This window comes from Sapajus apella, unplaced genomic scaffold (assembly GCF_009761245.1).
Source record: "Sapajus apella isolate SASKATOON/1434 unplaced genomic scaffold, GSC_monkey_1.0 scaffold49, whole genome shotgun sequence".
Taxonomy (NCBI): Eukaryota; Metazoa; Chordata; class Mammalia; order Primates; family Cebidae; genus Sapajus; species Sapajus apella.
The window spans coordinates 14,103,535-14,126,394 of NW_022436989.1; the positions used below are offsets into that span (position 1 = coordinate 14,103,535).

Sequence of the window (22,860 nt, forward strand, 5' to 3'; positions counted from 1 at the left end):
TAGATCTACATTTTCTCTCAGGATGGTAATTAAATTTTCAGTTAAATCTTGTTGAGATTGTTAGCCATAACTTGGTGTGTGTGTGTGTGTGTGTGTGTGTACGAATTGTGTTGGTCGGGGAAAAATGTGTTATATGGCATAAGTTATTGACTATGAGGTTTTTGTCATTTAATCAAAATAAAAGGTACCATTCAGAAATTGTGTTTGTTTTCTAGGGACACAACCAAATCATAACATATAGCAGACCAATCTATTTTTGTGTGCTGTGTGGCCTTATTCTGCTTCTTGATGCAGGGGCCAAAGCCAGGCACCCTCCCCGTTACGTTGTGTATGGCCTGAAGCTCTTCTCTCCAGTGTTCCTACAATCAGCTAGGGACTTCTTAATTGGTGAGTTAATATTGGGGTTGTGGGGAACAATATGGGGGTCAGGGGTGTGTCTCCCCTTTGTCTTCTGAATTTCTAAGCCTCCTTACTTGATTATTGGGTGAAGAGCTGTGCATTTTCCTCGTGGCTTGCATATCTACTGAAGACTGTCTGGGAGCCCACGCCTCAAAGCATAAAACTATGGAATTATTTTTAAAGGATTTTGATATTTATGACCAGGAAGTTACAGCACTATAATGTCCATCATAATAATGCCCATCTGAAGAATGGTTGTTATGGTGCCTGCTGGGGATGGTTTTGCCGTCAGAGTGGCAGCCTGAATAGGCATGGTTCTCAGTCCAGGTGGAGTCCTGGATACTCAGATCACCCAGTCTTCACCAATCCCTTTGCTTGTCTTAAGGTTTAGGCAGTATTTGAGATAAAATGCTCTGTTTAAACAAGTCACCTGCATACTGTAGTGGTTTTGAGCCCTGGCTCTGGAGGCAAACTGCTGACTATTTGAATTCCAGCTTTGCCACTTCACTAGGCATATGACTTTGAGCAAAGTTTAACTGTAATATAAAGGCAAAACTATTGGCCACCTCAGAAATGACTGCAAGTTTTAAATGAGTTGGTATACTTAGACCTAGAGAGCAGTGCTGGACACCAAGCGTCAGCTCTTGTTGTCCTTATTATGCAAAGTGTTTGTCCTGGTATTTACCCGACTGCATATGCTCTGAGAATTCTTGCAGAGACATCCAGGGGTTTGCACACCTGCCAACTTGTCATTGTCTGTGATCACACTGACCAGCTGAGTTAATACAGGGCAGCTTCCACCAACATCAATAGCTGGATCTCTCGCTTGCTGGCTAGAAATATTACTTGAGAAACTGTCAAAGCCTTCTGTCCCACATCATCCTTTCCCCAACCTCCACGACAGTCCCCTGAATCTCTCTAGTGGCACTAGGGAGGGTGCCCAGGTATGGTGTAAACTTTCTTTGTGCTTCTTCTAGGTGAAAACTCTGGTAGGCATCTCACCCGCTGGCTTCCCGTTCCTTTTGGCTTCCCGTTCCTTTTCCTGCTGCGTTGGTAGCAAACTCTTCACTCTCCACTCCCTGCACGTCCAACTTACCACAAGCCCACCTTTCTATGCATCCCCAACACATCTTCTCCTATTGCATCATGGGAAGAGCAGAGTAGCTTCTTAATGCCAAAGGGTTATGCACTGTGCTTCAGAGAACCTCTGAGTTCAATTAGGAAACAGAAACATGTTGAAAAAAAATAGGAGCAGATCCATAATTTGATCTCCCAGTCAGTACCCTCCTGCCCAAGAATATTGAATATTTGCTTCTGTCCTTCCTGATTTTTTTTGTTTGTTTGTTTTTGAGTCAGAGTCATACTCTGTTGCCAGGTTGGAATGCAGTGGCGCAACCTCAGCCCAGTGCAACCTCTGACTCCCTGGTTCAAGCAATTCTCCTGCCTCAGCCTCCCAAGTAGCTGAGATTACAGATACGCATCACCATGTCCAGCTAATTTTCATACTTTTAATAGAGAGGGGGTTTCACCATGTTGGCTAATATGGTCCCTATCTCCTGACCTTGTGATCTGCCCACCTCGGCCTCCCAAAGTGCTGGGATTACAGGCATGAGCCACTGCGCCCGGCCTGATACTTTTTACTTTCCTTTTTTTTCAGTCCTATCAGTTGGAACAGAAACATACTCAGTAAGAAAGGTCTTACATCATTCTTGTTACTTCATAACTTAGCTCGCCCATATTCCTCACTAAATTGGCTGCAATGAAGAAGTCAGAGTTTGAGTAGACAGAGATGCTCACTCATGATTGCACACTCTGGAAGGCCTTCCTTTCTTGTCATCTTTTTGCAAACAGCAGTGTTGGAGTCCGCAGCTCAAGGGCACACAAGGACCTGGAGATTAGAGAAGGAAAAAGCATAAAATAATTTTGGAAGATGTCCAGGAAACAATTATCTATGTCAAAATGTTGCCTTTTCTCTCTCTGCATTCCACACTCCATCCTGGGTACCCCCATGAGGTCATCTTTTCCTGGGACCTTGAGTGTGGGTTAAGTGTTGATAGAGTGCCACCTCTTACAGGTCACAGGGATTTGTGGCTTGAGGTGGAGCCATAACTACTGTGGCCCTTTCTCATCTCCTTCTCAACACTGTGTTCCTTCTGCTCAGAAGCTATTCTGCGGCGTCCCCCGCCCTTTGCTGTGCTGGCTCATAATACCTCATTTCCCTAAGTTTCACCCATTGTCTATCCTCTCACTGCCCACACTTTTCGTAGTCCGTAACCCATTTTGTAGCAATCTGCTCACATCTGTGATATTGAAATAATGCCTGTCTCTCTCACTAGCTTATTAGCTCAGAAAAGGCAAGGCAGAGACCCTGCCTGCTTTCTTACCACTGAATCCTTAGCAGTGTCTGGCATTTATAGGCACTAAATAAACGCTTGTTGAAAGGATGAACTAATGAACATAAAAGCCTGTGGGGTTTTTGTTTGTTTGTTTGTTTGGAAATGGAGTCTATCTTTGTTGCCCAGGCTGGAGTGCAGTGGCATGATCTCAGCTCACTGCAACCTCTGCCTCCTGGGTTCAAGGAGAATCCTCCTGGATTCTCCTACCTCCGTCTCCCAAGTAGCTGGGATTACAGGCGTGTGCCAACATACCTAGCTAATTTTTGTTTTTTTAGCAGAGATGGGGTTTCGCCATGTTGGCCACGTTGATTTTGAACTCCTGACCTCGGGTGATCCACCCGCCTCAGCCTCTCAAAGTGCTGGGATTACAGGCGTGAGTCACCATGCATGGCCAAAAGTCTGTTTTAAGTACTAAGGAGATTAATGTACAAATAACTTTTGGACTACCTCCCATTCATAAGTCAGAGAAGGCTATAGTCCATTTAGACCATTTAATTCAGCCCTTAGAATAAGTAGGGACTTAATGAGTGCTTTTTGCCAAAAATCTGTAGAAAGAGGTTGGGGCATGAAGAACATGGTGTGTCTTCCATTTAGAAATTGCTTTTCTGTGCATGGGTCTCTCCCTCATTCCTGGTTTTTAGAATTTTTATTTGCTACTGTAAAAAAGTCAACTCTGTGGAATAAGTGTGGTTGTCGTGGTATGGCAAACTTACAATGGCGTTGGAATGTGAGATGTTATTAAAGCTTAAGAAGTAAGTAAGACCTTATTGTCTTAAATCATGGGTAAAAGCCTAAGATTTTACTTTTAGCAGTAACCCTTGTTCTAGAATATCCTATTAGCTATGTATATTCTCACTGTATTTTGTTTTTAAAATCAATTTCATTAGGGATTGGAGAGGGAACATTCTTACCTTTTTCACTGGAATTCCCTTTCCCTCATGAAAGCTTCTGCCTAATACATATTTTTGTTTCCTTGTCAACAGTGACAAGTAAAAATGGTGATAAATAATCCAGGAAGCCGATTAAATAACTTCTGGGGTAAAGATAGAACAATAGAACAATAGCAATCCCTATGGAATGAATGTGTTAAACATACTAATTTGCACTGAGAACGAAAAGGTTGTGAAACAAATTTAGAACAAATGGGAGAGAAAGGAAAGAGATAGAAGCTTACACTATTTTTCTGACTTTATGAGGGAATACAAGGGCAATTTAAAGTCATTTCTTCCTTGTGGGACTTCTTCACTCTCTATTCCCTCAGCTGGTAAGGGGTGTAAGTAGTCAATATCTGCTGCCGTTGCTATATGGAGGAACTAGCAAGGAGAGAAGAATAACATTAGGAGAAAAAGAGGTTATTAGGAGGAAAAAGAAGTGTGCAGTGGCTCTAGGAAGCGTTTGCAAGATGAAATGGCCATCAGTTGTAGCCCAGGTCCAGGCACTGGATGAGTGCTTTATCAAATGGCCTCTGCTCTGTGTTTTTGTTTTTGTTTTTTTTCACACCTGGGAGGTTTATGCTTTATTTTTGGTCCTTAGGTTTATAAATCTCTGTCAATAATAGTGCATCTTCAACAATGGAGATTGTGACTTTGGAGATAAGTGGAGGTTTTAGAACCAATCACTGGATTGTGCTTACCCTTCCCTAAACATGCAGACGACCCATCTCTATGTCTTGTTTACAGGCTCGTTTCTTGGCCTCAGTAGTCCATCTGAGGACAATTAGTTAATACATAGGCAGGGCATATGGAAGACACGCAATGTAAACATTCACGCTGACTTCATAGCATTTGCTTCCTAGAGCGCTGTAACAAAGCACTCCCCACTGGGCGGCTTAGAACAACAGCCGCTTATTTTCTTGCAGTTCTAGAGGCCAGAAGTCCGAACTCAAGGTGTTGTCCGGGCCATGCTCCCTCTGAAAGCGCTAGAGAAGGACCTGTTCCAGGTGTCTCCCCTTGTCTTGTAGACAGCATTCTTCCCCTGTGTCTTCACATCGTCTTCCCTCTATGCACGCCTGCCTCTGTGTCCAAATTTTTCCTTTTCATAAGGACACCAGTCATACAGAATTAGGGCCCAGATGGACCCTAAGGGCCTCAGCTTAATTCAATAATCTGCAAAGACCCCATTTCCAAACAAGGTCACATTGCAAGTTCCTGGGAGCTACAACTTCAACATCTTTTGTGGGAGCATAATTCAATCCAAAACAAGGAGTGTTGAAGAAAAAGGACAAGGGAGAAGGAAGAACTAAGTTCATGTGACATTGTTTCCCATGGACTTATCGTGCTTCTCAGGCTATGTTGGGTGCAAGTGGTCCTCCTCTGGCAGGTGCTAGGGGACATGGAGTATTTCCTAGAGCAGTGCCTTACTGGTGATGTATCGGTTACCCAGTGCCACTCCTGGTTTCTGCTTAGAAACTGTCACCCTGTCAAAGCAGGAGGAGGTAGCAGAGGAGACGGACAGACAAGGAGCGAGGACAGTCCACTATCAGCAGCTCCTTCTACCTCCTTGTGCAGAAGGGACTGAATGCCTGAGCCAGTGGTATGAGATAAGTCAGGTGGACATGGGGCAGGTGGGAAGGATGGAGAAACTCCTTGTCATGTATAATGCAAGGAGAGAAGCATCTCAAAGGAAAAAGGGAATGTCAGATCATAGAACAGTAGGAGGAGAAATTCAGGTGAATTAAGGAGATAGAAACACAGAATAATATTCCCGTGTAATTTCTTTTTCTTTTATGATCCCCCATATATGTTCAGAATATTACTCTGTGCGCTTTTCCTTTCATTATAAGGAAAAGCATTCTTTGTTTTCATTCCCAGGAATAAGGTCAAAGTTATTAGTCCGCACTCATTTCCTACACTCAGTCAGAGACTGGTGACCTCTGGCTAGAATTTACATTACTTTCCATTTGGGTAACTTCAGCAAAAGCCTCAGAGTGAGACTGGCTTTGAAATTATCCTATGAATGAGAAAGACAAGAGGTCTTTGATTCTTAGTACCATATTTCAAAAGGAGCAGTAACAAAGCTAGAGTGTGCCCAGAGGGGTGGGTAGTCACATGGCCTATATGAGTTCTGGCAACTGGGTAATGGAACTGAGACTGTCCAACTCAGAGAAGAAACACTTGAGTGCTAGAGGTACACATGATAGCTTTGGATCCTTAAAATGCTGCCAGGTTGAAGGGGACGGATTCTATTCTTTTTGTAGCCCTAATAACTACTTCCAGAAGATGGAAGGTGGATTATAGCTCAGTACAAAGAAACCAGTAAACCGGTTTGGGTTAGAGCTGCCCTGCAGTAGAGTAGGTTGCTTAGTGAAATGAGCTCTCTGGCATGGAAAAACTCCAGGCAACATGAAATGGCCATCAGTTGTAGCCCGGGTCCAAGTTCTGGATGGGTGCTTTATCAAATGGCCTCTGCTCTGTGTTTTTTGTTTTCATTTTTCTCAGACCTGGGAGTTTTATGCTTTAATTTTGGTCCTTAGGTTTATAAATCCCTGCCAACGATAATGCATCTCCAATAATGGAGATTGTAACTCTGGGGATGAGTGGAGGTTTTAAAACTAATCACTGGATTTTACTTATCCTTCCCTAAACACCCAGATGTCCCATTTCTATGTCTTGTTTACAGGCTCACTTCTTGGTCTCAGTAGTCCATATGAGGACAGTTAGTTAATATACAGGTAGGGCACATCGAAGACATTCACATTGAATTCCTAGGCTTTAGTTTTATTTCTGTGGCATTTTAATTCTGCATGCTTGCCTCTCAAACCTACAAATAGAGTAACTTATATCATTCACATTTGATAAAAGAAATAAGCTTAGGCCACAATATTTTTATGTATGAATTTTGCATATTTATGAAATGGAACTGTGCCAGAAGTTTCTGCATTGACTATAATTATTAAGGAAAATAAGAAGTTAGGAAGAAGTGAGAGAAAATTATAGATGTGCTCGGTGGTATGCTAACAAAAAAAAATTTGTTCACAGGGAAAATTGTGAACAGCCACAAAGACTTTTTAATTTTTTACTTCTGGAAAAAAAGGACAAAATTATTTCAGCAATTTCAAGTGTCATTTTCCTAAAGCCCTGGTAACATAACAAGCATTTGGCTGCTTTTTCCTTCACGTTCACTGCAACCTGACAGATGAGACACATGGACTCCATCTTCCTCCCATTCCACCTCCACGACATTTATTTTAAAGACTAGAGCTTTCCTCCTCCAGTATGTTTTGGAGAAGAGCTAGTGCCTGGGCCTCCCTGTTGACTGCTGTTCTTCCTGTATTGTTGCATTAAGTTCCAATTTTACACCCACAGCCAGAGCATCTCCAGGGATGACTTTCGGGTAGTTCCTACCATTTTATTTTCCTCATGCCATTTTTCATTGTGCTCCAATTCTTTTCACTTCTTTAGGTTTTGTTGAATTAGCTAATGAATTTCTTATGCAGAATACCTCTTTATCCTTGATTTACCAAATAGCTCCCAATATTTGATTTTGCCTTTAATATTCCATACCTAAGCTTTTCCCTGTAGTTCTTCATTCTCAGTGTAGTTTTTGTCACACAGGTATACTGTGTTTTGAAAGGTAAATAATAAATCTCATTGGACCTTCCCTCTGCCCCGATCCAGAATTGGCAGATATAGCATAGAACAAAATTGTTGTTCCTGGGTTTTTTGACCCCAAAGCAAAGAGAAGCTCTTCTCAGTTTGTTTGAAATTGTATGGAATTTTATGGATTAAAATTTCTATGCTCATGACTATATGTTCTGTAATTAAATTTCTATTTATTTCTTATATCTCTCCATTTATAGAAACTGAAAAAGAAATTATATCTTATCTAGTTATGTCTAGCATATCAGTATTTGTACCTTTTTGTCTGCTTTGATTGAGAAGTAAACAGCTTTCAGGTGCTCTACTTTTTTATAATATAGTTGAAATCTTGACACAAAAATGATCACAACAAAATCACCACATGTATCAAAATATGGCTCCAACACCAAGCACAGCCCCTGTTATCAAAGATAGCCATGCTCATGACATAAAATTTTACTTCCACAAAGAGTTGGAACAGTTCCTCAATACTTTGTTCCATACTGACTTTTAACCAACTTTTTTTTTTTAGTTTAAGTTCTGGCATACAGGTGTAGAACGTGTAGGTTCATTACATAGGTATACCAACTTTTAAAAAGAGAACTTAAATCTGTTTTGTGAAAACAGAATTCAACCCAAAACAAGGAGCATTTCAGAAAAAGGGCAAGAGAGAAGCAAGAACTAAGTCCACGTGACATTGTTTACCATCTTATGGCCAAAGTGCTATCGTGCCTATTTTAAATAACCCAATAATATTAACTATTTTAATCAAACATTCAGAGAATGAGTTGTGCAAATACTCTCATCCTTACAACTTCACTATAGGAGTTAACATTTTCAATTTTTCAAAAAAAGCAGAAACACCCCCACTTACCATCCTCCTCCCATTGTTCACTGTGGTTTCTGCACATTTTAGGGCATAGTTCCAAAGTCTAGGCATATTGAATTTCAAATCAAATTTCCTTAGTTTTATTAAGGTTTACCAGTACCAAACTTCATTGACATATGACCTAATAATCAGAGACAGGAAGGAAGACAGATGTATTACAGCACTACTAATGGGAGTTCCTGTGTTTCTATGAAACCCAGCTTCAGTAGAATTAAGCAAGAGGGAATGATAGGAAAGTTGCTGTAAAATGCAGCTCTACTATATTTTCCCTCCTCTAACAAAATAGTTATCTGGAACATTGAATTATAAACTATAAATGTTTTTTCCAATTGTGCAATTGCATCATTCTTATGGGATAGCACAATCTCCCTCTCCTCAGCCAAGAGCACCTTTAGCTACCAAGTGATCCATCTACGCTAGAATCAGGGTCACATCATCACCATGTGCTGCAGTCAGGTAGCTCCTCCCTGAGAGCCTTGGCTAACTATAAGTTTCCAATTGGTATTTAGGATGTAATAGACTCTGAGCTACTCAAGTGCTTGAGGTTATAGAAGTGCAAAGCAAGGAGACCCTTTGGCCCCAATTTTTTGCTACCCTCTTGCATGCAGGAAGAGATCCCCATAATTACTGTCCTGTGTTTTTTTTTGTTTGTGGAATAGAGTCTTGCTCTGTTGCCCAGGCTGGAGTACAGTGGTGGGATCTCAGCTCACTGCAACCTCTGCCTCCTAGATTCAAACGATTCTCCTGTCTCAGCCTCCTGAGTAATCAGGCTTACAAGCGCCCACCACCACAACTGGCCAATTTTTTTAATTTTTTAGGTAGGATTTCGCCATGTTGGCCAGGCTGGTTTCAAACTCCTGACCTCAGGTGATACGCCCACCGTGGCCTCCCAAAGTGCTGGTATTACAGGCGCAAGCCACCACACCCAGCCTGTTCTGTCTTTTTATGTTCTTATAGTTTTCCTAGTTTCCTTTCTCTTGCCCTTATCTCCCCCATGTCCAAGTCTACTCTTTCAAACTGAAGATGATTCTACTCTCACTCACCACCCCTGAGGTCTTTGCTCAGTCCAGGGCTTATGTGCATTCCTTTCATCAGTACCTCTCAGGATCAGCTCCTTGTTGCATCTACAGGCACATTTCCATCTCAGCCTCCAGTTTCCTCCGGGTGAGAAGTCTAAGATTGCCTTCAGTATTCCTGAGTGGGGTGGTTTGGAAGGGGAGAAAGACAGCACTGCAGCAGGAGCCTTGGCAACACAGTTCCCATATGCTTATCATTGATTTTGTTTGTTCATTTTCAGTATTTTTATATTGCTTCCCTGCTATTTCCCTCCTTGGGCTCTTCCCGCAAATCAACACTTTCTGCATTTATCTTTTGGAGCAAGTTGACATGCTGTTTTTTGGTGGTTCTGGTAAGTCATTTACATTCTATTCTTCCTGTAAAGGATTCTGGAGTTCAGATAAGGACTAAATAGACTTGGGCAGGGGACGAGAGACTAGATAGTTAGATTTTCTTTGTTCTGAGCATTTGAACGACTTTAGTTTGGATCAGTCTGGGTGATGATGGGCCTGTCCAGATTTCCTGTAGCTACATGGGAAGTTGTCTACTTAACTTGGTTGAGCATAAGCACAGAAACAAGGGTAGAATTCTCTGTGATTTGGAATAGGTTTGAGGCCCTTCAAACTATTCCTTTAACAACACTCTGTGTGAATATGTGTGAGCATGTGTGAGAGGCTGTAAGTGTGTGTATGTGTATATATTTGAGCACATACATGCTCAAGTCTGGGAGTGCATCAGTGTGAGCTTGTGGGTTGACATTGTGCTGTGTATTGTGTATGTACCTGTAGAGACAGGTGACCTGTATCCCCAAACCATCACTTTGACCCTTTCAATGTCATACTTTAGATTCAGACCAAGGTGGATATAATCTCATTGTGTGATGTAAATTGCTTAAGTTTTCAGCCTACTCTTCTCTACTCTAAATGGAAATAAACATGGTGACTTCATAGGACTGCTATAAGGAGTAAATGAAATCATGTGCATAATGCAATCACTGTTACCACCCCCATCTCTCTCTCTCGCTCTCTCTCATCTCACACACACACACACACACACACACACACACACACACGCACACTACATGGGGACACTTGCCTGTTCCCTCTCCTGTCTCCTGTCTCCTCTTTCTTTCTTCTCCCTCCCTCCTCCTCCTTTCTCTTTATTCTATTGAAATTGCTATCCAGGATCTTTTCCTTGGCCAGCAGCTTTCAACTGTAAACCATGAGGTCTCCCTACCTTCTTCTGACACATTCACATAGCCTTTTAAGAACATTGTAAAGCATTCTTCCTAAATACTGTCCTCCTGAATTTTTAGTTAAATGGTAGCCTCTTTCTTGCACCTACGAGTTACCCAGTGCCTTTTGATGGATCCCACAGATGTATTCTTTGCCTCTTCAGCAGGCATCTTGTATGTGAATGTGCAACCTTCTCTTCGCTGTTTTACATTTGTTGATTGTAAGAATGGCCAGTCTAGAAAAGAGCTGTTGATGTTTGTCTTCCAGCCGTGTCTGGGATAACCTCGGCTGTTTACAGCGTGGCCAGGAGCATCTTGGCTGCCGCCCTGCTTCACCCGGTCTGCTTCAGTGCAGTGAAGGTAGGTGTGAGGACCATGGGCCCTTGTCCTTCTTCTTAATTCATTAAATTAACTTATTTTTTTAAATAAATATTTTCTCCAAAATTACAAGAGAAATAGGATCTGTGCAAACCAGGGAGTGATAGTGTGGCTGAGTGATGTCTCAGTGGTGTTAGAAGACAGGTCAAGATGCCTGGTTTGCCCTAATGGGGAGTGCCCCTCACCTTCTGGCCTGGCCTCCCCTCTGCACATGTTTCTCTGCCAAGATCAGTTAGTGACACTGGGAGGTACTGATCCTTAACATGGTGGTCAACCGAACCCATGTGTCTGCCTTCACTTCCTGGAATACCACTCAAAAGACAATAAAGGTATACGATTGCATAAAGCTATATGGACAAGAGAACAGAGAAGAATATGACAGCCACAAAACATTAGAATCTAGAAAACAGATGGACTGTAGATTTACCCAGAAGGAGAAAATGGAAACCTAGCCTGGCAGCAAGGGAAGCCTAAGATGCTGAGAAAACAAGATAAACACTAACTTCAGGAAGACACAAAGTTGTAACAGCCAAGAAACATATCTATTGTAGGTACTGGCTCAGCTATGAAGCGTATTTATATAATAATTTGAGTAAGCATCATGCTGTATCTCTGGTGGAAGAATGGGGCAGGTGAAGTGTGATGGAGGAGCTCTAAATCTTGTCATCCATATTAGAAAGTCAGCAAATAACTTCTTAAATCAAAAAAAAAAAACAAGAAATAGCAAAGCAAGTATTTTATTTGAAAATATGGACGTAAATATGGAGAAGAAACAGCTGTGTCATTGCCTTCAGGAAGCAGGAATTAGGGCAGGGGTTTATGTAGGCGGGGACCACTACTATTTGTTTTCAGTGTTGTAGAACTGTAGAGTGGCCATTAAGCCTAAAAATTATAGCATATGTAATGTCCTCAGGGGAATCTTCAGTCAATAAAAAATAAATTAATATTAGGCATATTTCTGGACTTATGGTTTAACAGTTTAAACAGCAGGTACTCCTTTGATAAAACAAAAGTTGAATATAAAGGAGTAAATAAAAATAATATATGTTCCAAAGTGCTTTTAATATATATCACATGACATTTCTTAATTCGATTTTTTTAAAGATTGACTTAACTCCTATTAAACTGATCAGTGTCAGCAGCAGAAAGACAATTGTTTATTTCCCTTTGTGAAAGAGAATGAATTCAACAGTTTTCTCTCTCAATATTTCACAGTAATCAGTGGAGTAATTCTTTGTGTTTCTCCAGCTATTCCTACCATATAGATATTTTCTTTAAGAAAAAAAGGGGAGGGGCCTGGGAGGAAGGTTTATTTATCTAATACACAAAGGTAATTTATGTTCTTGCAGTGGCCCTGTTTGTTACCAGGTTTATCCTATCAGGTAGACCAAAAATTATCTAATCAGTGTTTTTGGTGTTCTTTCTTTTGACTTATGTTATTTTATTCAGTCATAGCATCCCAAGTACTTCACTCAGGAAAAGTACTTGGATGGGTCTTTTCTGAGTCCTTGTACTTCTGAGAACATCTTTCCACTGTCTTTTGGTAAAATGGCTGCCTGTACAACTTGGGGGCCACAAGTGTTTTTCTGCAGGCACCTTAGTATATTGCTCAGTTGTGTTCTGGAATTATTTGTTTGCTTGTTCATTAATTTTTAAAAAGTCAGGTTTAAAATTCAGCTTTTAAAAATGTCCAGCTTGGTTAGTTTTAATAAATAAATAAGTAAAGAATCCTACAATCCAGTTATTAGAGCATTTTCACCAACTCAAAAAATTTTCTTGAATTCCTTTTACTCAGTCTCTTTCCCCACCTCCAACCTCTGGCCACCATTCATCAAGATTTCTATCTTTGAAGCTTCCTTGGAATCAAATCTGTCAGGGCATGATGTATATACAATAAAATCCACTAATTTCAAGTGTACAGTTCAGTGTATTTTGACACATGTATACAGACAACTTATCACCATCACAATCATGATACAAACCGTTCTCCAATCCAGAAGTAGTTTTGCATGTTCACTTGTAGTCAATCCCCTCCCCACATAATTTTTTTATTTATCTTGACTGAATACCTGAGTGAAATTGCTAGATCAAATGGTAAGTTTTTATTTAACCTTATAAGAAATGGCCAAACTGTTGTCCAGTTTCTGTACCATTTTTCATTTCTCTACCCTCACATAATCTTTGATTTCCAAGTGTTCTAGATTCTTGCTGGCACTTAATATTGTCAGTTTTTAAAAAATCCATTCTCTTGTGAACCAGTATCTAATTGTAGCTTTAATTTGCATTTCTCTAATAATGAATAGTGTTGAGCATCTTTTTGTGTGTTTGACATCTGTATAGCTTCATGATGAAAAATATCCTAAATTATTTTGTCCATTTAAAAATTACATGTATGTCATATTATTGAGACATAAAATTTCTTTAGATAATCTAGATACAAGTAAAGGTTGAGATTTACTAGTACCATTTGTTAAAAACATTAACTTTTCTCCATCAAATTACCATGGAATCTTTGGGACCAAAAATTAATCATTTCATTGCTCTGTATGCCTTTCTTTATGTTAGTACTACACTGTTTTGATTACTGTAGCTATATAATATACTTTGAAATTAGATAGTGTGTCTCCCAACTTTATTCTTCTTTTTCAAAATTGTTTTCACTATTAAAGGATATGTTTCTTTAAAAGTAGGTTTAACCTATGTTTGCCAATTTCTACCAAAATTTGCAAAAATTTTGAATGGGATTATGATGAATTTGTAGATGAATTTGAGGAGAACTGACATCTTAACAGTATTTTTTGATCCATGAACATGGTATATTGTTTCATATACCACAGTCTTTGTCTTTGTTACTTCCTCTCAGGAATATTTTGTACCTTTCAATCTACAATTATTGCACCTTTTTGTGCATTATATTTTATTTTAAAAGGCATTCTATTTTATTAATTTGAATTTTCAATTGTTAGATAATACAAAATACAATTTATGTTTTAATATTTCAGCTTGTATATTGCAAGCTGGCTAAACTAACATATTAGTTCTGGTAGCTTTTTAGTAATTTCTTTGAGATTGTTTACCATAGATTGTCATGTCTGTCAATAAACACAGTTTTATTTTCCTTTCCAGCCTGTATGCCTTTGATTTCCTTTTCTTGCTTTATTGCATTGGCTAGGACCTCCAGAGCAATATTGACTAAAAGTGCTGAAATTAGACATCGTTGCCTTTCTCCCAAGTTTAGGGGGAAAGTCTTTCACCATTGAGTATGAAGTTAGCTATGAAAATTTTCTAGATTCACTTTATTGGGCTTAGATTTCTAATTTGCTGGGAGTTGTCATCATAAGTGATGTTAAATTTTGCCACTGTTTTTTTCCTGCATCTATTGAGGAGACGGTATTGATTTTTTAAAAAATCTATTGATAGGAAGAATTACATTAATTGACTGTTGAATGTAGAACCAACATTCCATTTAAAGGATGGGCCCCATTTGGTCGTGCCATATTGTCTTTTTAAATATATTACTCAATTTTATTTCCCAGTATTTTGTTGAGAAATTTGATGTCCATGATCATGAAGCTTCTAGTTCTTAATTTTTCTTTTCTTGTAATGCTTTGTTTTGTTTTGATATTATGTAATGGCTTGATAAAATGAGTTGGAAAGTGTTTTCTTAATATTCCAAAAGAGCTCATATAAAATAACTCATGTTCTTGTTGAATATTTTTATAGAGTAATATTTGTTTTTACTGATCTCTGAGGTTGAAATATGTGTTCTTTTATACTCTCATTAAGCAGTCAGTTATCTCATAAAGATACTTTAAAATCTTTAAAATTATGTTTCATTTATATTATATTTAAAAATGATTTCCACAATGTATATTTCTTTTTGTAGATTTATCATTCTGCTTTCCATCATGTTTTTTCTGTCTGAAGAATGTTCTGTAAGATATCTTATGGTGCAGGTCTACTAGTCATAAAACTTTCAGTCTTTGTCTGAAACATGTCTCATTTTGTTTCCACTTTTGAAGGATGTCTTCACTGGTACAGAATTCTACTTAAAAGCTTTTTTCCCCTAGTACTTTCAACATGTTCTATTTTCTTTTGTTTAACTTCAGATAAAAAAAATCTGCTGGTATTTCAATATTTGTTTCTCTGTTAGTAATGTTTCTTTTTTCTCTGACTGCCTTTTAGATTTTCTCTGTCTTTGGTTTCAGCAATTTGACAATGCTGTGACTAAGTGTATGGCATTTATTTTTTATTTTACTTAGGATTCTCTGAACTGTTTTGATGTGTGCTTTGTTTTGGAAAATCTTTAGCCATTTTTATTTCAAATATATCTTCTGCCTTGTTCTATTTTTCTTTTCTTCTTGGGCCTCCAATTATATACATGTTAGATGTTTCATATTGTCCCACATCATTTGTATGCTGTAGTCTTTTTTCCACTCTTTTTTCTTCTTTGGGTTTTAGTTTTAATAATTTTACTGACCTACCTCAAAGTTTACCAATTCTTTCACCTGCTGTGTCTAGTCCTGTCATAAACTAACCAAAGAACCAACATTTCTATTTGATGTCTGTAGATAGTTTTCATTTTTCTTTTGAAATTACCCAACTGCACATGCATGTTGTCCATCTCTGTCACTAGGTTCTTGAATATATTAATTATAGTCATTTTAAAGTTGAGATTTTTGTAAATCATCTGGCTTTTTCTTGTTGATGGGCTGTAAGCAGAACACTGTGAATTTCTACATCTGAATTGGAGGCATCGCTTGTTAGTGTTTAGCTTTGAGGAGAAACACAATAAGACTAACTTAAATTTCTTTCTTGAGATTCTTGTAGAATTCTTTCCTATAATCTGAAGTTTAAAAGAGGTTAGTGGACTATGATTAGGCATGGTTCTCTTTCTTAAGTTTTCTGGAACACCATGCCCATTTTCACTTTTCATATTGAAGACTCTAGAGGAAACGTTTCTCTGTTATTTTTTGATTAATGACGTTGATTTTTTTCACATAACATGATTTAATTTTTCACAGACTTTAACTTTCAGCTGTCTTTCATGTCTCTCATTTCTTTTTCATGATTTTTCTCTCTTTATATTTTTTGAGTTTTGATATAATTCTAGAGTTTCTCATTTCAAGAATGATGAAACCAGCAAAGATTTATTGAGAAGTTATTGTGTACTAGGGATTATACTAGTTTATATCTATCTATACTAGTTATAAAATATAAGTTATCATTTAGTATAATTTGATAATAAATTATGAATAATATTAAAATCATATATAATTATATACAAAAGTATACATAGTAAATACAGATTAAAATATATTTATTATTACAGTAAGAACTCTTTTTTTTTTTTAATGGAGTTTTGCTTTTGTTGCCCAGGCTGGAGTGCAATGGTGTGATCTTGGCTTACTGCAACCTCTGCCTCCTGGGTTCAAACGATTCTCCTGCCTCAGCCTCCCGGGTAGCTGGGATTACAGGCATGCGTCAACATGAGATCTATTCTCTTAACTTTTTGTGTGCAATTCAGTATTGTTATCTACAGGTGTAATGTTGTATAGCAGATCTCCAGAATTTTTTTTGCACTATTATATATATTTTATATAATTTATTTCACATAGCATAACTGTGAGACAAGTACTATTATTATCCTGATTTTACAGTTATAAATTCTATTTCCTGCATTGTTTGCTATTTGGTCTACTGCTAAATTGCAGTTTGAAATTTGGCATTCATATTATTTGTCCTTCATAATTCCTTGCTTAGCTTTAAAGCTGAGACTTTAAATCAGATATTTTCTAAAAATTTCTTTTTTTGATGTAAATATGCTTTAGAAAGCTTCCATAAGAGGCCTCTTTAGAGAAATATCTCATTTTAAGAATGCTTTCGGTTTGTCTTGTGTTTTTTTCTCAGTTAGCAGTGAGAATGTGTCTTTGATAACCTAGTATTGTCTCTGCTCAGTTCACAGACCTGTTTTGTGTTTGGCCTGCAGAATATTTAAAATTTTTTTAGAGCCAACATTTAATATTAGGACAGTCAGTGTAAAAATATGATTTTCCTACTTCTTTTTAACAATGTGACAATCTGGTAACACTGGGCTCACTTTCCCATTTGGTAACAACCTGCTGACATGGAATAGTACCTCACAGCTACCGCAAGCTCACAGGTCTCATCATGTCCTATCATCTTTTATACCTGACCCACATAATGTATTTATATCACTTGTCTGCCCACATTGACGTTAAATTTTTCGACTTCTGTCTTATAGTCAAGATAGAATTGAACTGGTTTCTGTTAGGGAATTGTAAGGCTCCTTGGTCAGATCTTTTCAGAGGTACCTCATGTCTAAAACACAGGAAGAGAGGAAAATGAAACAAAACATGTTCCAGTAGTACACTACTAGTTCAGAGATAATTTTTCCCAGGGATATTGTCTTATTGATGGAGTTTCAGAAAGTTATATCAGGAAGCTCATCACAGGCTGTAGATATGAATGAAATGCTTGGAACTGTGGTTATCTCTGTTTTACCCTCCTGGCTATAACTTTCACATCCATGACCTGATTGAATAAATCCTGCTGCATCTAAGACAACAGGGGTTGCTGCAGATTGCCTATCCACAGACATGCAAGGCCAAGTGGTAAAATGTCTGCTAAACCCTTGGTCTACACTCGCTTCCAGCCCTTCTGCCTCTCATTTAGGTGATATTAGCAGGGGTCTTTTCCTATTCACTTCCTCAGTACACTACTGTCTTTCAAATGGAGAGAGGGAATGGGGGTTAGACCTTACAATCTCCTTTCAGTCTAGACCCATCTATAATGTAAGGTCTGACATAAATTCCTCAGGGTCTATGACTTATGCACAGGTAACTTGCTCTGGTTCCCAATGTGAGTTCAGGCTTTTCTCTTTTTGAATATTTTATTGGACACTTAATAAGCTCCAGGGAGAGGGAGATCTAGTTCCTGGTGTTCCTGGTGCTTTTTTGACTGGGACTCCACACTTTGGCAATCCTGAAGAGCAAACAGCATCTGATGTAAATGTCATTCTCTTTGATTGATGGAAATGGGAACGTGCAAGCTTTCTGTATGTAACTGATACAGAAGCTGAAAAGTTCATATTCTATGATAGTCAACACATATTTATTTGTTTAGCAACAGCTCTGCCAGGTACTGTAGAGATATGGGAGGAGGAAAAGACAGTCCTTTCTCCTCAGGAACTTAACATGCATTTGACAAACGCTGAACACCCCGATACTATCAAAAGTAATGAACATTCATGGACTGTTACACAACATTTCCTTAGAAAATTCTTAAAGAGTTGTAGAAACTACTGAAGAATCTAGTATTTAAAAAATTAGAGTATTTTGGATTTTTACCTAGTTTCTGATCAGGTACTGGTATTCCTTCACCTCCTCAAATGTGGCTCCATTTTTATATCAGACATTGCTAATTGATCACAGCATTTTTTTCCTAACTGAGGTCATAGTACCTCAGGCTGCATGAGAAATATTACAGTCAGCCAGTGCCAACTGATCAGAGCTGGCCCAAGAGATAAACTCTATTTTCTCTATCCTGGGCTGAGACTTTTATTTCTGTTTTCTATTCAGTTTATGGCTTGTTATAGGTGTAAGTAATTGTTGGATCAGAATAAATAGATTCCATTGTGAAAGCACGCCATTAACTCTGTGATGGAAATAACACTTCAAGGACTCTGGGGTTTACTTAGATGTTGAAACAGGCTTTTGACCAATTGGAACTGGGGTACTTTGGGAAGGTTTATTTCATCTCAGGGAGGTATTGACTTCCCTTGCTCAGCATAGAACAAAGATCACTTGCAATAAATAGTATATCGTGTTATAACAAAACCTTAATGTTCTAACTATATTTTAAAACAGTTTTTGGTAAAAAATAGAGCAATTTGAATTTCTCCCTTCTCATTTGTAAGTCCTGAGTTTTCTAATGGTCTCAGATTGACTCTCCACTTTAAGATGCAGTACCTATTAAATGCTGTGAAATGAATGAATGTGGTTAGTAAATTGTCAAGAGGGTCCTTAGGAAACAAGAAAAGCTCGCCCATCTTCAGTCTAACTCCCACTTACCCAGAGCTGTGATTCTACTTCTTGTTTAACGATGCTTTTGTTTATACCTTTTATGCTTACTCTTCGCATTGCTGGAATTGATTTTTTTTCCTTTCATCTCTAGTGCATCGTGATGGATTGATGGATCCTTGTGAACCATTTCAGCATGTCAGCTGCCTTGCTAGCGATTATTTTTCTATATGGGTCATCATATATATATATATATATATATATATATATATATATTTACTTAATTTTTTTATTATCACTTGGCAGAAGTAGATTGCAAGACCATGAGTTAATTTTGTCCTCTGGAATATTAATTAGAGAAAGAACATTTGATTCATCTTTTAATTTCGTATTCTCTTTGACTCATCCAAGATGGTATCAAGTAACATATAAATGGACTCCCTCATTGACTTAAGTAGTATTTGACAGTGATATACAGAAACAACCGGAATATTTGCTCCTTGGAGAAATAGCTCAGTAGTTAATTAACTGAGCTTTCTGTATCTGGATAAACTATGATTTCTATTTTTTATTATCCTTTACAAAGAGATTCTTTTTTATTGATGGCAAGAGGATCCAGAGGTTGAAGCATGTTATTATAATTTAATGTTTCTCACGTATCATTAACAACTGCTTGTGGGAGAGCTTTTCCCATATTTCTTCTGGGCCCTATAGGATTGCAGCCTAAAATCATGGTACTTTACAGGCAGTCAGGATTTAAAATCTAATTGTAAATGTAAAACTCATAGTTTTAGATATTATTTAATGCTGAAGTGGACCTTAGATGCCTCCTAGGCCAATTTCTTCATTTTGTTATTTAAAATGAGGGAATGAATATCCAAAGAGAGATGAAGTAATTTATTCCACATCACACATTCCAGATCTCAGCTCTGTGTCTTCTCAATCTTCCTTTTGTGCCATCCTCACTCCCACACTTGAAGTGTAAATATATTTGTCTCGTTGAAAAAACAATTCACAGCATATAAGATACCTTGCAGATCAATGGTACTTTAATCTACAAAATAACTTCCCAAGTGTATTCTCATTTGCCCCTTACTATATCTCCATGTAACGGATAAGGAAGATATCAACCTTGCTGTTTTCCAGTGGTGAACTTGAAACACAGAATGCTTATTTGCCTAAGGGTACATGACTAATTCACATTGTTTTTTCCATTGTAAAATAGATTAGTAATACCTACCCCACATGTGGATGTTGTATGACGCAAATAAAATTAAATCAATAACGTCTATAAAGTGCCTGGCTGAAGGTTCCTGTTAAGTGGTGCGGGAGGCTGAATTCTAAGATGGCCCGAAGACGCCTACGTCCTGCGTACATTCTTTGTACAATTTCCTTCCCTTGAGTGTGGGCAGGACCTGGGAAAGGGATGGGATATTACTCCTGTGATTGGCTTACATTATCTGGCAAAGTAGAAAGGATTTTACAGATGTAGTTATGGCCCCTAATCAGGTAACTTTAACTCAAATTAAAATTTAACTTAAAAGGGAGATTATTCTGAGTGGATCTGACCTAATCAGAAGAGCCCTGGGGATCCAGAAGTCAGGGACAGAAAAAGCAGTAGAGATCCTCCTTTATGGGCCTGGAAGAAGTAAACAATCCGCGTATTAACTGCTCATGGAGGTAGCCATATGGCAGAGACCGGGGGTAGCCTTTAGGAGCTAGAACAGGTCCCAGCGGACAGCCATCCAGGAAACAGGGACTGCAGTCCCACAGCCAAAGGGAACTGAGCTCTGCTCACTACCAGTGAGCGTGGAAGAGGACCTCGAGTGTCAGATAAGATCAGAGGTCCAGCCAACACTGACATTTCAGTCTAGTGAGACCCTGGGCAGAGGACCCAGCTACACCCTGCTCAGGCACCCTACCTAGGAAACTGTGAGATCATACATTTGTGTTATTTCGAGCCACTAAATTTGTGGTAATTTGTTACATGGCAATAGAAAACTAACAGCAATGATAACTATCATTAGCATAAATAGTTGATGGTTATGATGACTGTAAACACAATCCTAATAATGTTAATAGCAATAAATTTGAAAGTAAAACCTAAGTTTTAACTCACGTTTACTTGTATCAGACTTCACATTATATTTTATGGCTAGAAGTGCGTCATTTCTAGCTGGAAGAGACTAGGATTAATAAATCTTTTAGCTGTCTGAACAGGTTGTGAGGAAATATCTGCTACTGAGGAAAAAGGGGGAAACAGATCTCAGATAGGCAGCTCTTGCTTTCTGTCTTGCCTCCCTTCCTGGTCAGCTAAAAAGTAGAATTGACCCTCAAACCCAGTTACTGCTGGATTATTATGACCCTCAAGCTTGACAGTGTCAGCTGACACTGATTTTGGGAAAAAGCAGGAAGAATGTTGATAGCTCAGAAGTTGTTCAAAATGGATTTGCAATTGTTGAGTGAAGTAAGATTTGGACTCGGGTTTTGGTAGTAAGCCCAGAGAGCATGCCAGGGTCCAATCCAGGAGATGTAACGACTGATGAGGAGTGAGGGATACAGAGAGGAAAGGGTAGGAGAGGGTAACATTCTGGACCCAGAGTTTGTGACCCTGGTAATGATGAAAGACAAAACGTGTTTCAGTGACACAAACCAAAGTTTATCTTCTCTCTTCCAGAATCCTGAGCACATTATCCTATTGATGTTCATCCAATCCTTGTTTTCTTCTCTATGTAACCAATTCTATGTGAAAAATATAGATACCAGGATAACTAGTGAAGTAAAAGCCTCTGTTTCCTCATGTGTAAAACGGGCAATACTTTTACCTTCAAGGTGTTTAAAAAACTATATATAGTAGTGAATTTTTTTTTCTTTTCTTTTTTTTTTTTTTTTTTTTGAGACAGAGTCACTCTGTCACCCAGGCTAAAGTACAGCGGCACGATCTCGACTCACTGCAACCTCTGCCTAGCGGGTTCAACCAATTCTTCTGCCTCAACCTCCTAAGTAGCTGGGATTGCAGGTGTGCACCACAACACTAGGCTAATTTTTGTATTTTTAGTAAAGGTGGAGTTTCACCATGCTGATCAGGCAGTTCTCGAACTCCTGATCTCCTGATCCACCTGCTTTGGCCTCCCAAAGTGCTGGGATTACTGGCGTGTGCCTCCATGCCCGGCGCGGTGGTGAATGTAAAGTGGCCAGTCAGGTAGTCCCTGCCAAGTGCATGGGAACTGTTGCTGTGGCTCTTGTTGCTTGTACACACTTTTCATTGCTCCTTGAAGTCATAGGCTGTGGTTTATATATATTTCTTTTTTATGTCCTATTAGTGTAGTCTCAAGTCTGTCACATAAAAGGTATGCTATAAAAAATCTCAGATTCAGTAATTGCAGTTAACTTGCGAAAGGGCAATGAGAAGGAAAGTAAATGTTAATGTTTTCCCTGAAGTACACATATTGTGTGTGTGTGTGTGTGTGTGTATGTGTGTGTATATGTGTGTGTGTGTGTGTGTGTGTGTGTGTGTGTGTCTACATATTTATCCATGTAGATATAGATTGACTGGGATACATGGGACCTGTTATTCTGTCTTGTCAGCTAATAATCTCATTTTTCTTCAGTGCCTATCTCTAAAAGTGAAATATTGTCTGGATTCATAAACATACTATGTTTTTCACCAAAATGAAGAAACAGTGTGAAACAAGAAGAATCTACTTTTAGCAGATAGTGAAGTCTGACTTGCTATATGTGTTAACATAATTGTTCATTTATTTATAAGACACATAGTGACCTATAAGTTAGGGTCCATGCAAGGCATTGGGGGAGCCCTTCCCGGGGTGTTCAAAATCCATGAGGAATACGGACAAGAGCTGCTAGAGGGGTGCACTCTAGGGGTTGG

The 22,860-nt window shown here is 38.6% G+C and overlaps 1 protein-coding gene across 5 annotated transcripts in view; it reads left to right on the forward strand.

The window, feature by feature from the left end:
- Positions 1-22,860, forward strand: part of PCNX2 (pecanex 2) — a 291,183-nt gene that overhangs the window by 78,551 nt on the left and 189,772 nt on the right. For 4 of the 5 annotated variants that reach the window (XM_032242324.1, XM_032242325.1, XM_032242327.1 and 1 more), the window contains exons 13-15: positions 216-387; positions 9,559-9,669; positions 10,820-10,911. The exons of the other annotated variant lie outside the window; for it this stretch is intronic. In XM_032242324.1, the coding sequence (XP_032098215.1) occupies positions 216-387; positions 9,559-9,669; positions 10,820-10,911 (375 nt within the window). The remainder of the gene's footprint in view (positions 1-215; positions 388-9,558; positions 9,670-10,819; positions 10,912-22,860) is intronic. 5 annotated transcript variants of the gene reach the window in all.